This window comes from Lynx rufus, unplaced genomic scaffold, assembly GCF_022079265.1.
Source record: "Lynx rufus isolate CCGP_SWC_20201006 ecotype Redwood Valley unplaced genomic scaffold, mLynRuf1.p SCAF_1, whole genome shotgun sequence".
NCBI lineage: Eukaryota > Metazoa > Chordata > Mammalia > Carnivora > Felidae > Lynx > Lynx rufus.
The window spans coordinates 3931570-3949160 of NW_025814823.1; the positions used below are offsets into that span (position 1 = coordinate 3931570).

Consider the following 17591-nt stretch of genomic DNA (forward strand, 5'->3'; position numbering starts at 1 on the left):
ATACGTTACTTCAAAGAACTGAGCCACTCCAAAAATAGTATTTACCATAAAAGCAATTTCCATAAAGCAAATCTTGCAACCTCTAATTTTGCAGGTGAAACGTGAACTGGGGGAAAATAATACCAGTTGGGTCAAAATATTTTTATTTAAAAAAAAAAAAAAAAGACGGTCCGTAAAATGACACACTAGGCTCCATAAGAACAATCGGCCGACTGCTCCTAAGGAGCGCGGTGTCAGCCACTTTGCTTTCCTGGGGGGGGGGGGGGGGGGGCCCGAGGAGGGGGTGCTCTCTGCCATTGCCGGCTGCGGCACAGCGAGCCAGGCTCCACCAGGGGCGCCGTAGGGCTCCTCCCCACGGTCTCTGGTCCCAGGACTGGCTCCCCTCTAGCCTTTTTAATCGCAGACATTTATGTGTATCATGTAAGAAAGGGGTGTTCACTCTCCTACTCCCCCAGTAGAAACCACAGCTTAAAATACAAATTTCAGCAGAATTCTTTCATTTGAAACTAAGTGTTCTGTGAAATGGATGTTTTCAAGTCATTTAGGTATGGTTTTACTGTCGTATGTCCAACCCCCATCTATACACCTATATTGGTACAGTTTCCTCTCTCCTTTAATATTTATTGGCATCAGAAAAAAAAAAGTTAACATAATTTCTAGCTACTTAGGTAAATGAAAAAACAAGATTCAAAGAATCAAATGAACAAAAACATCAGGCTACAAATAAACACAACATTCAGTTATCATACCTGAATATCCCCAGAGTAGTTGTTGTGCTAGAATACAATTAAATCCGATCTTAGAAAATGCCAGAATTGTCACAATTTCACATGATGGCTACAGAAATTATTCTATATCTTAAGATAACACTGTCTATGGAATCTTACACAACATATGTAAAATAAAAGCCATACACAGAAGTCCAAATATAGCAGAATATACATTTAAGATTTAAAAACGTATTTCAATGCAAACTAAATCCAAACTACATAAAGGTGGGGAATCTTAGTTTAGAAAGAGAGCAAAGACAAGAACGGTAGGAACTCTGTATGTATAAATTACATTTCAACCACATAAGTAAAGTCATTTGATAAGCTCCCAATGTGCTTTTGTACAGATGGCCATCATGTGACATTCAGATATACTAGGTAAGAATTAAGAAAGGGAAGACGTGTGATTTGTGGAGCAAATCACTCCATAAATTGGGGTGTCTCTACAAAGTAGGTGCACGAGTTTTGGAGTATCTCTATGAAGTAAATAGAATTCTGACTCCATGATAAAGTAAGGGAGGCTTTATCATACATTTTCACCGCTTGCCTATGGTAACCATAAATAATTTCAAACTTCAAAGAGCTGCTCCATGGCCATCTAAGCCATGATCAAGTACGACTCCACAGCTCTGTAGATGTGTGCATATTTGGGTACCTTAGGCTACACTTGGCAGCTAACACAGAGACCACGCTCTTACCAACGGAAGTTAAGCTCTCCTAACCTGAATACCCTTCCAATTACATGAGACGCAATACTGACTGTTAGAGATAGAGAAAAAAACAAGACCTCGCGCCACGTCTCACAGTCTAATGGGGAAGGCGGGCCTTAGACATGATTATAAACGATTAAGCAGGTACGCGGGTATGGGTACGAGTGATACGAGGAGCTCCGTGCTCCATGGGGACACGCGGGCCATGAGACAGACGAACACGAGGGAGCCAGATGGGGGGGCAGAGGAAACCAGGTGCGCACCTAAGGGAGGACAAGGACAGGCTGTCTCCCAAATATGAGAAACATCAAGGGAGACAATCAAGGAGACTATTAAAAATAATCACAGTGCCAGCCAACACTGATATACCCTTTCCATGTACCAGGAATCTTTAGAACACCCAGAAAATGGAACCACATAATGCAGGGCCTCATCAGAAACGTTAAGAATTTTGGCCTTTGTTCAAAGGAAAAAGGCAGAAGCCTTTGAAAGATTTTCAGATAAGAAGTGGGAAAAACTTCAGAAAGATCATCATAGCCGTACTGTTGCTGTATTAACTAGAGAGGCAAGGACGGACGTGGGGAGACTTTGAGGTTATGCCGTATTCCAGGTGAAACGTAACGGTGGCCAGAAGGAGGGTGACGGTGGGGTTGGGAGGCGTCCTAAGACAGGGCCCTTCTGTCCAAAAGGCAGCTGTGAAAGTAGGAACCTAGAACATCCTCACGGCACAAATCCTGCACCAAAATCTTTGGAATACTGCTGATCTATGTATCTGAGGTTGGCACCTGAAATTGCTTCTTCTGAAAAGTTCTGCATACATATATACGTGTATACATATGTATATATTTGTGTGTGTATATGTATGCACATATATGTATATGCACATACACACATACATACAGGACTGTCTCCACAATGAACTGTAAATCATTGCAAAGTAGTGTCAACGTGGACCAGGGGAATACACAGCCCCTCCAGACACAACGTCTGCAGTCTGTCCCCTGAACGTCTGAGATGGAACACGGGGCCAGCTCCTCCATGAGGTCCCCCACCCACCCTGACCTGCCACGCCCTCCTTGCACGGACTCTGCTCTCAGTGTTTGACACATGACCCATCACACTAACTGGCAGGGTTATTTGCACTGCTGTCCCCACTGGGTTGTGAGCTCCTTCACTTCTACTCTTCTTTCTGTTGCTTCCGTTCAGCATGATGCCTGGTACCCAGGGGGAAATTCAGACAAATGGTTACTGGGAGTCTTTAGTCATGGAACGGAGCAAGGCAGGAGGCCATATGTAATAAGCAAGTATGAAAGTATTTTAAATAATAAGTAGGATCCTGCTGCTAGCCTAACAGGCTTTCCTACCATTTGTCTGATTTAACTGCTTTTTCCCTCCTGATGTCCTCCAAAATCCATCTATCCGCTCTTCTAACTACTCTCTAAATTCTGACAGTCAAGCGTTTACTCAAGCAACGTAACACACAAACGACTCCAATGAACACGACAATATCCGGAGAGCAAGTGAGAGGACAGAAGATGCTCGTTTGAGGAGGAAGTACTAAACCACGGGCACGACCCCAGGGATTCCTCTGCCGCTTCATCTTCGCGCTCCTGCCTGCTGCAACACCATCCCCAGCCCCGCATACGGAAGCGTGAACGTGTCCAAGCGCGCTTGTCAAACGGGCACTGCGAGTAAGAAACAAAATAAGGGATCGTCCCCGCTCTCAGGGATTTTCTAGCCCAGCACGGCAAAGTTAGGACCGTGAGAAGGCCAGGGGGACTAAAGGGACCGCGTCCTGAGCTCCCCGAGCAGAGGAGGGGCATCTACCCCCGCCGAGCAGGGCAGGGCACGCGAGGGGCGGCCCACGCGAGGGGCGGCCTGTTGGAGACACGTGTGGGCTGAAGGGTAGGCGACGAACACAAGCCAACGGGGCAGGTACAGGACGGGGAGGGTGTTCCAGGCAAAGGGAACGTGGTGCACAAAACCACAGACACGACAAAACTTTCACTGGGGTAAAAGCAATTACCGAGCGGCCGCCGTGACGCGGCTCTACGTGCTACGCGGCGGTGGCAAGCGTCACAGGGCACAGGGCCCTGCCCTCACCGAGCCTCTCAACCTACAAGTGCTTGTGATGGCGAGAACAGAAGGGGGACACTGCGGGAACCAAGGCAGGACATGGCGAGGTCCCCACCACAGAAAGCCCTGTCGCCCGCACGAACCACACCAGGTCTGCCCGGGAGGAAGCGGCGTCCGCTGGGGATCCCGAGCAGGGGAGGGGCGCGTTCGGTGAAGAGCGAGCCCGGGAGCGAGGGGCTCTGTGAAAAGCCGCCTCGGCTACCACGGTGGCAGCACAGGAGGAGGAAGCCCGACGGACAGAACCGGGAAGCAGGGGCAACGGATCTGGGGGAGGAGGACTCGAGTCGTGAAAATGTTGATTTCGAGACACTTGCAGACCTCCGAGTCCAACGCGGCAACGGCGGCCGTTCCGTCGGTACTCATGACGTGCCCGGGACAGTGCTGAACCGTGTGCACCGCGGACACGTCACGCCGCGGTCACAGTCATGACTCCTGCGAGTGAACAGCACGGCAGAGCTCTTCTCAAATGAGCCCTGCCGCGGCACCGCAAACGGAATAAAGTCCAGGTAGTACGTTGTGACTGCCCGCCTTCCCTGACCCACCCCGTGTTCGCCTGCCATTAACCTCGAAATAAAGCGATCTTGCATCGGGTATCGCTGAATCTTGAGGGCCTCAGATACACCCTCGTGGAAGGATGTTACTGTATTACCAGGTTACTGATCGGGAAACACAGGCTAAGTTGTTCAAAGTCACACAACGGAGGAGGCAGGAGTGAGCCCAGATCTGCGTGACTCCCAAGTCCTGACACATAACCGCTACGCCACACGGTCCCTCCTGGGACTGGGATGGTAACTGGAGATCAGCGGCTCTTACACACACCTGGCAGTGGGCCCGGGGCCGCCTCACTCAAGGACAGCGAGGAGCAAAACAGAAGAGCGCAGAGGCGCCTGGGTGGCTCAGCTGGTTAAACTGTCTGACTCTCGATCTCGACTCAGGTCATGATCTTTCAGTTCGTGAGCTCGAGCCCCGCCTCTGGCTCTGCGCTGATAGCTCAGAGTCCGCTTGCGCTCGCTCTCTCTCTCCCTCTCAAAATAAGTAAACTTGAACAAAAAAAGTCAGCGCTGAGAAGAGCTCCTGAGCTAGCCCATATGCGGCGGATAAACTCAGGTACAGAATTCACAAAGAATTCTGGGAAGCAGGCATAAGAACAAGGACACAGAAAGAGAATGGTGTCATAAAAGCCAAGGAGTTCAAAGAGGGTGTGAGCAACAGCATCGAAGCTTCAGGGAGATGAGGGAAAAGTGACAAAAAAGTCCACCGGATTTAACAAAAAAAAGTCATTAATGGGTGACCTCGGCCCGGCAATTTTATCAGAATGCTAGCAGAAGCAAATGTTCATCTGCAGTGATAATGGATGATAAGGAGGTACAGACTTGATAAGCACGCCCCACTCACTCTAGAAACTGGACCGGGACAGACTGCAAGAAAGGAAATCAAAGTCAGGCTTTGTTCTGTTTTCCCCAAGAAGGAAGAGACTGGAACACGTCCACAGCTAACAGTAAAGGGGCAGTCGCAGCAAAGAGTGAAAACACAAGCAGTAACTTAACGTTTAGCTCCGGATTCTAGACGTGATACAAGTAAAACTATCAACTAATGAGACAGATCTTACTTGAGCTATGAAATCAGAGAAGTACCCACGGCAGAGAAAAAACCCTCATGTTTTAATTCTATGCCCAGAACTTTCAAAAACGGGCAACGGATGGTTACTGAGAGTCCAGTTCCTGGTTCACAGCTTTAGATCCTGATGGTAACAGCACTGCACACTCATGGAACTTGACTCCTGGAACTTGGACTCATCTTTAGTCTGCCACCCCCATCCCAATTCCCTTCCCTTGTATTTAAATAAATACGTGTATGATCGGTAGCAACTTGTCCTTTACTCATTATCCTCAAAAACACCATATACTGTAAAAGACATCACAAAGAATATGCTTTATACCCTTAACCAATGGGACGAATCCAGAATTTTTCAGGCCAATATCCAACTTCAAAAAAGTTCAGGCAACAGTTCCCTAATGGAAAAGATGCTGGCAGAAGTTGAAAGGTGACATTAAACTGAGAACCATGGTGATTTTGCCCCCCAAGCCCTTCTGTCTTTTCCTAAAAAGAATTCGCAATATAAAGGACACCCATCCTTTGCCAAGACCTCAGGAGCCCCCTTCCTGACCCTTCCATCTGTCTGCAGTCCCCGGAGCTGACAACGCACAGCTGCACACAACTCGGGAGGGCAGGGCGGTATGGGTGACATAAGGCTGGCGGGTGCGAGACCTTAGCTCTGGGCACACGGGAGCTCCTGACCTTGAACCGAACCTCTCTCTCCTTCCTCTGTGCAATCCAACCGACCACAGCTGTGCCCACTACTACACAGGCTATGAGATAGGAGACTGGGGGGGGGAGGGGGGGAGGATGGGGGGGCAGGGGAGGGGTCACGTGACAAAAGAACTGGGAAAGCATTAAAAAGTTGTGTAAGAAATTACCATAAACGTACACCACCCGACCGTGACAGGAGAGGTTCTGAAATACGATACCTGCCACCTTTCGATTCTTTTAGATGTCAGAGTGTAGCACTGAAACACCTTAAAATATAACAATTACAACAGGCTGAACCATCTGAAATCATGACTTACAGATCTAAAGTGGGGAACTCCGGGCAATTTCATATTGGTTCAACTTCATAGAGAACTTTTAAAAACTTTGTATTTTTAAAAATAGGTTTATGTAAAAAAAAAACTTTATATTTTTAAAAACAGGCTTATATATAAAAAAAGAAACTAAACAATTAATACCTCGGGTTTGGGCAGCTTCCTTTAAAGCAGCTATAAGATGAGGCTTCAGGCTATCCAAAATGAACCTTCCTTCAAGACCTGGGAAAAGGGACCTAAAACGTGAAAGGAACACAGCAGTGATAACCTTCTAACAACTACAACATATTCATTTATTATGTCATTTCAAGGCAGTTAAACATGCTGGCTTGCATAAATCACACTGCCCGCGGTGTGATCACACGGCAATACCTTTTGAGCAAATCTTAGCCAGGCTTCACTAACTTAAAATGTCGGCAGGCACCAAACCCAAGTCCAGAGGGGTCTAAACATCTCAGAATTCATTTTGTTTTCTGAAATGTCACGCACACGCTCAGGGACGTTGACTTCATGTACTGTTCCCATTCAATCGAATTGCCTCAAAACAATTCATCGCTAACTCCCCTTACTTCGTTATTCCTAGCACTTTAGGACCATGGCTTTCAGTGGCCCGCGCCTGCCACTCCGGAGAGCAGCAGCAGCTCGGGACACCCTCGGGCGGGCCCAGCCCCCAACGCTTTTGCACTTCAGCGGGTGCAAAGGACCCTCCCGCGGGTGCAAAGGGACCCTCCGGCACGTTAACAAATGCTTCCGCCAGAGGGCCCCTGACCGCCGCCTCCCCGCCCCCCCACGCGGCCGACAGGTGGATTCCCACTAAAGGGGTCTGGGAGTCGAGGCGGGCAGGGGCGGGGCCGTACCTGGGATAGTCCTCTGAGGTAATGTAAATAACATCTTGATCTGATACAGATGACGAGAAGGGCACAAAGTTCCCGTTCTGCACGGGCAGCAGCTCCAGCCCCAGCAGCTCGCTGTAGGCCTGGTCGGAGAGCACGAACTCCAGGAGGTGGAGCTTCTCCTGGGCCCCGCCCGCGGGCGCGCTCTTCCGCAGCACCTGCCGCACCCACGCGGGCGTCACCTTGCGCACCGGCTTCGCGGGGGAGGCGGCCAGCTGCACGGCGGCCGCCAGGTTGGCCGGGACCTTGACGATGTGCTTCCCTGAGCTCTGGAGGTAGTTGAGCACGGCGGCGGTGCACTCCGCACTCTCGTCCAGCTCTGAGAAGTACGCCTGCTCTAGCCGGACCCACTGGTTGCTCGCGGAGTACAGGACCGCGTTCTGGAACAGCTCGTTGAACAGAGGCTCTAACACGGGCTGCCAGTGCACCTTGACCTTGCCGGCGTCGGGCCAAAGCCTGTAGATGAGGTCCGCCGACAGGGGGAAATCGGCGCTCCTCTCCGTCTCCAAACGCTTGATGGAATCTAGGATGAGAGTCGCGTAGGCTTTGGGGACGACGTTCACGACCAGAAACTCGTTCCACAAGGCCGCCGGGTCTCTCCACTGGTCCAGCTCCCGCCACTTGATGCTTCGGCGATTGTCGGTCAGGCCAAAGAACCCGCTGATGTGAACGGGGAGGCCCGTTTTGCTCTCCTCACCCGGCGGTAAAGGAAGAAAACAGAAGGCTTTTCCTGAGAGATCAGCTGTGGCTCCTTCTTCGTCACCGTCTCTCGATAAAGACATGGCTATTCCAATGATGGGGACAAACTTCAATTCGTCGGCTAAAGAATCAAGCTTCCCGCTGATCCCTCGCCCGCCCACACCGTTACACACCAGCCATGACATTTTCTGGGCGTCCTTCCTATCCTCATCTTCTACAACTATATTTATATGATACGTGACACAGGTGATGCTGTTGCTTGGGACCTTCTTACAATAGTTGCTTATGGCAGTCTCCAGGATCTTCACAGAATTCGGCCGCTCGTGTCTCAGGGCCTGATTCTCGCTCGCAGTCACTCTGAACACCAGTTTCTCGGTTCCGTCGGCCTCTCGGACGTGTAAGGAGACGTCCTGCACGCTTTTCAGGAAGAGCAGCACCGTGTCTGCGTCTGCCCTGAAAGAATCGAACAGCTCGAGAACCTTCTGCTTATTGTATAGGTTACTGCTAAGCTGTGAAGGCTGGAGGCGAAGGGGGAAACGGAAAAATGTTCCCGGAAAATTGGCATTTACAAACGTTTCCTTGGTGCTTCCAAAAATGCCGATAAATGGCGCAAACTGGTCTGAAAGTTCACTCATTTCTTTGCTGTCGTCTTTGAGATTCCAACACTGGCCTGATTCGTGAGGACCAAAAAGCGTTTGATGAGGATCTAACATCCCAATCTGGTCACCACTAAAGATACAGGGAACATCTGTAAAGAAAAATTCGACACTCATGAACAACTCTGAAATTTGATAGACAATTATAATTACAATGCAGACTGACTATCAAAGCATTACGTGTGGAAGAGCACAAACCATAAAGAGACTCTAATGCGGATTTATCTAAAAACAAACTAAATTTAGCTTCAGAAATTTAATTTCTCTGAGCATGAAACATAATGGTTTCTCTTTTGATTCCGTAAGTATCAGGCAGGGAAACTTCTAATGATTACTGAGAAAATGTAAAATGTATCTTCAGACACCCGTTAAACGAGATATGCAACGACTACTTGGGTATTTATGCTCAATCTCCGCAGCCGCATGAACCCAATTATGCAAAACGCAACTTCATCCCAGGCTCACAATAAAAATTTCAGCCGCAGATTCTCTGAAAAGCAGGGGAGAGAAAGCACAGCACAGCGACTGCCCGCCATGCTCCTCAGTGAGCAAAGGCCCCCGAGTGAGTCTGCAGTGAGCCCCGGGTTCGCCTCCACCCCCGGCCGCTCACACTGAGCACATCTCAGAACCACGCAGAACCCAAGTGTGGTGCTGCGGGAGGCACACTGCGGGCACAGCGTGGCTCATAAAACTGGTACCAGCTGCTTCGCCTGTTTCTCAACCAAAGACGGAATGACACTTAGACACTGGCAAAACAACTAGAATGTCAGATGCTCCGTACCTACAGAAATTCTTCACCACGGTGCCCCTGTAAGGACTCCGTAAGAGTGATTTCGACACGTTTTTCCCCACATGCTGACGTTAGCACCTAACCTTCAGGCCAGACACACCTTCAGTATCAACGGTCACCAACAGCAGACTGAGCCGTCACAAACACTGACTCCTAAGCTCTCAGGTATTTTAAGTGTGAAATGTGACGTCCCCCAACCCAGCCACTAAATCGATCGACAACGTGGTCGGATGGCACTCTTGTCTGTGCTCCCTTTACACCGTGTCCACACCCCCGTTACTTAAATTATGTCAGGGAGACTCCTGACAGTTATAAAGCATGATGCCGGACCTTTGCAAATCCTGTGATTAGAGAATAACACTCCAGTTAATACTGTCCCACATAAACGTGCTCATTCTCAAACAGGGAACAAATCCACAGCATTTGCTGGCTGTCAGCTAGACTCTCTGACTAAACAATTCATTCCTGTACAACAGTCTCCACACTCATGCAATTCACGTCGGTGCCCCCATAAAATTTTAAAACTTCCGTATGTCAGGGACCTACGGGGTACCATGCAAATGGCTGAACACGTGAATCTTCGCATTCGTGTATAATGGTTATATAATGCTGTGATATATGATTTAGTGTATTATTTACTTACAATACTATATAATAATATAAATGCAATTTAAAAAACAGGCTTAGTAAAATTGGGCTATATAGTGAGCGTGACCCTATGTCCCCCCACCTGCCAAGGGTAGTCCCAATTCAGGCCAGCTGGCCAGCTGTTTGGGAACAATACCACCCTCTTGTACTCTGACCAGTGTCCCAATGTGAACAATGAATTATATGGTCACCCTAGCGATAGCTATAGCCCTGCCCGCTCAATCCTTCCTTCTCTTTCAAGTTCAAAACGCAAACAGAGTTTTGAAACTAAGGTGCCAATTACATTAAAAACAAAAACCTTTTACCACAAACTACAGTAAATACCGAGAGCTTTGACTCTGGAAACATAGTCATCCATTCTTAGACATGTCTACACCACAAGTTCCAAGTATTTCCTGCTCTAACTATGAACCAGAACCCTCATATTCTTTCTAGATTCAACACATGATTTCAAAGTAATCTTTAAAATACTTTGAAGCTGGGGGGCGCCTGAGTGGCTCAGTCGGTTAAGCGTCCGACTTCGGCTCGGGTTACGATCTTGCGGGTTCTTGGGTTCGAGCTGGTTCGAACCGAGTTCTTGCGGTTCATCGGGCTCTGTGCTGACGGCTCGGAGCCAGGCTGCATCAGATTCTGGGTCTCCCTCTCTCCCCGTCCCTCCCCCACTCACACTCCATCTCTCTCAAAAATAAATATTTAAACAAGTGCTTTAAAAAAATAAATAGAACAAAGTAAAATACTCAGAAGTTTGAGAAGAGCAAAAGTTTTACGAGGAAAATGTAGAGAAGCCAGAATCAAAGATCTTCACTTTGGCCGTCATTCAATACTGCTGGGCATTACACTTTCGTCTTTAGTCGCTTGGTATTTAAAAACGTGTACAAGAAAATCTATGAAAATCAGTTGGTCTGACTCAAAAGAGGTTCATTGTGAAAATTCTGAGAGTAACAATTTGTGTAGGCATTTCAAGGGCTACATTTCAAACCTCACGTAAAGTGACTTAATAGATACTATCACACCGGTCCCACTGGACCGTGAGGACATTAACTTTTGGCATCACATGGTGACACTTCGGTGTGGCTACCGTGGCAACTTCAGAAAACCCAAGACACGCTGATAGTTCACTGGCATATTTCTCGCCGCTGCCAGAGAATTCGGGACATGCCTCTGAAACCGCTTTCATCTGGAAACGATGCCTTTAAAACAGTATCATCTCCAAAGTGAACCAAATAAATTACAAAACACAGGTGAAAATACTTGGCACTGGTGTGACAGAAAAGGCGAATACTCTACCTGTTATATGGTAGACAGAATTAAACCCGATCCCGAATCTTCCCACCTTCAGAGGGTCGTCCTTCTTCCTGCTCCTTGCGATCTCCTGAATGCCATGCCAGTCCTCGGGGGTGAAGACTGCATTGTTGTACACGTAGAGAGCCGGCCCTGCGGGGGGGAATGCACGTTCAGGCGTTCAGAGAGAAGTAAGCCAGAGCGTTCGGCCCTCTCCCAGGAGCTTCCTCTACGTAAAACCGCTTACGTGATGGCAAAAATGGAAAAAAGTGAAGGGAATGACTGAATTCTGCACCGTAATTCCAACGTTCACGGTAAAAACAAAAACGTAAGCTAACAGCAAAAATTATTAGCAGAACAAAACATTATGGCTGGTCAAAAACTTAAAAAGGAAAAATTAAGGATGTTATGATACTTAGACATCCAAACCACAGGGCACACAAGGAAATTAATCAGAGTACACTATTACTGTTCAACATTCCTTCCTAAATAGCATGTTTAAATTTTTGTTTTGTAAATGCGATAACCGTAAATGTACGGGAGGCCTTGCTATCTACGACAACCTTGTTAATATATTATTTCGTAAGGAGGAAAATAATCCTTCAGTCATGTTAATAATCACCTTGTTTGTTTTTGTTTCCATCAGCCTTTGGATTTTTCTATTCAAGGCTTTACTTTTCTAACTACTGTAATCATTAATGTGACAAATTTTAAAATCAGCACCTCAGAATAATGCTACCCTGTCTCTAAAGTAGTTCCTTTAAAAAGTTCTCAAAATATTTGAATTTATAATGTGGATTTATAATTCAACATATTTTGGGGGCATCACTTTTTGAAACTTCTCTTCAGAATCTCTAACATTGAGTATGTTCAACTATAGTAATTCATCATATTTAAAAATAATTAACATTTTTCTTTTAAAAAGCTACGGAAGTAAACACACACACAGTAAAGTACAAAGACCTTACATGTGTGGCCTGGATGAACTCTGACAAAGTGAATAAGCCTGTGAAGCCTCCAACTAAATACAGAGAACATTCCAGCACCCCCCAGAAGCCTCTTCACGCGCACCTATAAATTCCAGCTCCGATACGGGGATGTTGGCCATTGTTCGCTTTACAAAAACGGCCTGACGGCTGTGTGCAAACCAGTCCAAGAAGGGAGATGAGAGTTCCCAAGCTTGTCTGAGGAGGAGAAGCCCACAGCGGGTGAAGGGGACTCTGGGGCCAGGGCAGCTGGATGTCAGACCCGGATCCACCACGGCCAACTGAATCACTTCAGGCAAACTAAAGCCACTCAGGCTCAGTTTCCTCGTCAGTAAAATAAGGATGAGAACAGCACCGCACTCGCAGATGAGATCATACAAATGAAGGCCCCGGCCCAACGCCCACCACAGAGGAATCACCTACACAGTCAGATGTTGTTACTGGTACGTACAAGTACTGGCGACTAACCAAATAACTGTTATAGGGATCTATAAAATAAGTATCGTACCACCCAAGAGCTCACGACAGCTGGTTTAGAATGGCATCCAGTGGGCAATGTCTGGTTCTGCCTCCTCCAAATCTCCATTAAACATACCTCTGGAGACACAGAAACGGGGACAACAAACACTGACCACACAGAACACGAGGACTGGGAGCGAGGCTCCTGCCAGGATCTAGAAAGAACCTGCGTAACTAGCAGGTCTACGGAGGGGAATTAGGAACCCAGCGGGAACACATCAGGTCACAGCGCCAGGAAGGAGGCACAGCGGGCCAGCCTGAAGGAAGAGCCGCCTTCCTCCGCGCCAGCAGCCAGAAAATCCCTTGCTGCCCAGCTGCTTTTACAAAACATTTGTCAAGTTACCAAATAACAGATGCACGTTCTTACGAATTCAAGCGGAGTGCTTCACGGGAAAAGGAATTTCCTCCTCACATTCTCGATCTTCAGGGTTTACTGACACATCAGAACTGTTCCGATGCTATACATCCACAGGTGACAGACCCCCTGCACGTGGAACCGCCCTTACTCACTGGCTTCTGGAACATTCCTTCCACGAGGGCCAGTTGGTGTCTGAACGGGGTGGTGCACAGAGGAGCCCCCCCACCCCACCCCGCACAGGCAGCAGAGAACTGGGTGAGTCAGCTAGACGCATCGGTCCTCACGGGCCTCCACACCCAGCACGTATCACCCAGTTCTTTTTTCATGGTTTCGATCGAGGTGTTATCTGATCATACGCCTCCGGGACTCAGGAGGAAACTGTATGTATTCCACCTCTGTGTTCATCTTGAATCTCACCGAATCTCCGCCTCCATCGTGCAGATCAATTTTAAAATACCCCAATCTACCCTGATCAAAAGAACATCTCCTGGTTCTGAGAGTGAGATAACAAAACAATAAACCTCTTGAGAGAGAGAATTTTCTCTAACAAAAGTTGCAGTTATCTGGGAAGGAAAGGTTAGCAGCAGGCCTGCAATCTACTTTCTCCTTTTAAAAGGGAAAATGGAGGTTGGGGGCAGAGAGAGACAGAGAGAGAGAGAGAGAAAGAGAGAGAACCCAGCCCAATCTCCTTGCAAACACGCTGACGACAGACCTCTGGGCAAACACACTCATGCTGTTTGCTAGCCGAGGAGTCTAGTGGAGGCTTCAGAACTTGAATATAAATAAACCTAGAACTTACAGATTTATGAAACACAACGTCCTGAAAAACTCACAAGCTACTGAACTACCGGAGAAAAACATGTACGTGTTTTAGGACCGTGTGGGTGCTGGCCTTCGTGCATCATTCCCAGGCCACCTCCGCTAACTCTAGGCCCAGGTGTGCCCTAACACAGCACGAACAGACCCAGCAGGAAGAGCGGGGAGTCCGACCCTTCTCCAGCCTTCCTTCACCGTGTCTCTTAATTAACCACATCCTTGAAATCCTTACTGGTGGGACACTGGGTGAGATCTCCTCATTCTTATGCACCTGATTTGACAGACTGAGTCTTTTGTCATCTGGTTATATAAAAATATAAGAACAAGAATAAGGTGAACTGAAAAGTTCTCATTTGCAAAACTAAGTATCAATAAAGGGGAACAAAACTAAGATCCAAGATGACACCAGCTAAGACAATATTCACATCTGAACATAAAAGACAAGCTCAAATATGCAAGAACATGTAGGGCCCTCAACAAATATTTGTTAAATACAAAGATCAGAGATCACTTCTACCTACTTTTATGTGGCCAAGTTTATTTTAAATCGGCTAATCTGATAATGCTTTCAAGAGCCCATCTACGTATACAGCTGACCCTTGAACAACACGGGTTCGAACTACACAGATTATACATGGATTTTTTTATAAGTTCTAAAAATGTATTTTACTTTTCTTATCATTTTCCTTACGTTTTCTTTCCTCTAGTTTACTGTAAGAATACAGTATAGAGTATATATAGCATACAAAATATGTGCTAACCGACTGTTTATGTTACAGATAAGATGCTCTGGTCAACACTAGGCTATCAGTGGTTAAGTTTGGGGGGAGTCAGAAGTCATACAGGGATTTTTGACCACACGGGGTCAACAGCCCTAACCCCCATGTCCCCCCAGAGTCCACTGTACTTGATTTGGTTAAATAATTTTTATTTCAAATACTTTTTCAAATGAGGTAAAGTCAAGGCTGGAAGCAAAAATCCTAGATGCTGGGTCGGAGTTTGAAGCAAAATACTTCTAGGATCTCCTCACACTGTCCCCTTCGTGCCTCTAAGGTACACACATAATGACTAATATCAGTGTGACACCAGCCGTAAAACGTTATCACACAGAGGAGCTCTCTTCACCCACAAAATCACTGGGAGGCAGGTTTTGTTCTTATTACCATTTACAGGAGAGCAGACTGAAGCGAAGCGGGGCCAGGCCGTCCGCTCGGTCACCGTGAGTGAGTAGGTGGGTCAGAGCGGCCGCCGGGCGAACCGGTGCCCAGGGGAGATGTGCCAGGGGGTGGGCCCGTGCGGGACCAGGACCTGAACCAAAGACCCTCCCTCCGATCCACGCCCGGTATCTTCCAACCACGGCTACAGGAATCAGGAATGCCAGAACCAGGACGCCTGACCCGGCAGGTGTCATCACGAAACCGGACGACGGCAGAGGGGCCGCCTGCCCCCATCACCGAGGCAGGAGCAGCCCGGTCCACACGGGCAGCCGCCAGGCACGGCAGGTGTCCTCGCGCCTCGTCACACGACACACACGTGCAACCTGCCTGTCCCAGGCCTGACCAGAGAACGATATGTATCAGCTCTAATAAGTGTTAAGTATATAGCGTTTACGTAGTTAACAACAGTTTTGATCACCCTCCTAAATCCTAAAACATGTTTTCAAAAATAGAGGACCTGCACGTCTTTAAAATATATTCAGGGATGTCAGAATCAATCCTTGTTATTTTCAATAACTTTCTACCATATATAGTCATATACGGTCACATATATCCTCCATCTGACTTGTAAGTTGCACTCAAGTTATGAACGTTCTCTTGAACACAGCACGTCCCAGAGTAGGACCGAGGTATCTGGGGTCTATTGGTCACGGTTATCTTACTGTCTTACCTTTCGTTGTCTTTATTCCCTTGTCTCCTTCAAGCCCTCTTCCCATCCACATCCATCAATAACCGATTATCGATTCTTACCCTGATATTGTGCCATATCTTTTGACCAAAGAGTCTCCGTTCCATACTGAGTTTCATCGTATAAAAATTTAACTTCTGTGGCCCCTGCATCTTCTGCGTTCTGAATTAATTCCTAATCAAGAAAATACACCAAAAAATAATATTTAATAACACACAATCTATTGCCCATCTTTGAACTTCCTATACTATTTAAAAAGTAATTACATTTCAGTCACAGAAACCAACGACCGCATCATTACCTTTAAATCCGGTGGGGACATGACTGCAAGTAACTGTCACACGCATATGAGAGCACGGTTGAGAGCTCGTGAGTCCCTCTCCAATGACACACTTAACATGCAACCTTTAACTTGTCATCTCCTGTCCCCCAGTACAAATCCTGACACTGTTTACAACGCTGACTTACAATCTATACAAGCCTTCATTCAAAAGAAATGACTCCAGGGGCGCCTGGGTGGCGTAGTCGGTTAAGCGTCCGACTTCAGCCAGGTCACGATCTCGCGGTCCGGGAGTTCGAGCCCCGCGTCGGGCTCTGGGCTGATGGCTCAGAGCCTGGAGCCTGTTTCCGATTCTGTGTCTCCCTCTCTCTCTGCCCCTCCCCCGTTCATGCTCTGTCTCTCTCTGTCCCAAAAATAAATAAACATTGAAAAAAAAAAATTAAAAAAAAAAAAAAAAGAAATGACTCCACCTCTGAAAGGTGCACAGGTGGTTCTGGTTCTGGGACGGGCAGCTTGTTCTCAAGCAGCTACCAAAGACAGACCTTTATTTACCAGTCCCTTACCAAACTCACCTTTTCTGAGAAAAAATGTATCGGTTTATATGTACCGCTTAGTAGTCTGCATGCTTGAGAAGTTGCAATCTGACCCTGTCTTTCTCCTGCACTAAAGCTAAAAGCTTCTTCACAGTCAGGACTGACTCATTCCTTTCCCATAAAGAAGGCAGCAATGTTATTTGTTTGGCGGATTTGTTTGGTGATCACACCTCTGCAATGTAGAAAGGAAAGAGCAAGCTACAAGGCTTACACACCCATCGGTAGTCCCCCCAAAATCCTTTTCCTCAACAGCCCCAATCACTCTGGCGTGCCCACCAAAAACATCTTGGGCTCTGGTCCATCTGAAGGGAGCTCTGCCAGACTCTGAAATAGGAGTCCAACTCTTAAAGCCAACACCGGCATCATGCATCTAAAGTAAGGAAAAGGCAACAGATGACAACTCCTGGATGAGCTCTGACACAGACTAAACCAAATCAACTGGTTTCATTTTTGATGGATGGGTCTTTAAAACACAGTAATTCCATCTGTAATATTCACCCTGAAGGAGAGGAGGGAGCAGTCAAGGATGGACGAGAAGTGAAGAGAGCTTATAATGATCCCATGGCATGCCAACAGCAAAGCCTTTATCACGTAGGGAACAGATACGGTGCCCATGGGACACGACACCACCATGGCCGAATGAGGGGACACAGCAGAAGTGGAGAGCTAATTCTGAGACCAGGGATGGCGTCAGGGTTCACCCAATGCACACCGAAAGGTGGGGGGGATCTTAATCCCACCTGCTGTTCAACCCCAAACACGAACATTTGAACCATGCCCTTAGCTACCTCCTTATCATCTACAAATTCCTCCTATTTACGCAACTGTCTATTTCTAAAAAGATTTTTAAGACCTATCCCTACCCTATTCACTCTAAAAGAATCCCTAAAACATAGCAATCTTATTTAC

General features: G+C 47.3%; 1 protein-coding gene across 1 annotated transcript in view; it reads right to left on the reverse strand.

Moving 5' to 3' along the window:
* SACS (sacsin molecular chaperone) overlaps window positions 1–17591 on the reverse strand; it is a 41897-nt gene that overhangs the window by 16193 nt on the left and 8113 nt on the right. Inside the window, exons 5-8 of the mRNA XM_047077748.1 lie at window positions 15872–15983; window positions 11232–11378; window positions 7116–8598; window positions 6403–6494 (exon numbers count right to left, since the gene is read on the reverse strand). Of these exons, the coding sequence (XP_046933704.1) occupies window positions 6403–6494; window positions 7116–8598; window positions 11232–11378; window positions 15872–15983 (1834 nt within the window). The remainder of the gene's footprint in view (window positions 1–6402; window positions 6495–7115; window positions 8599–11231; window positions 11379–15871; window positions 15984–17591) is intronic.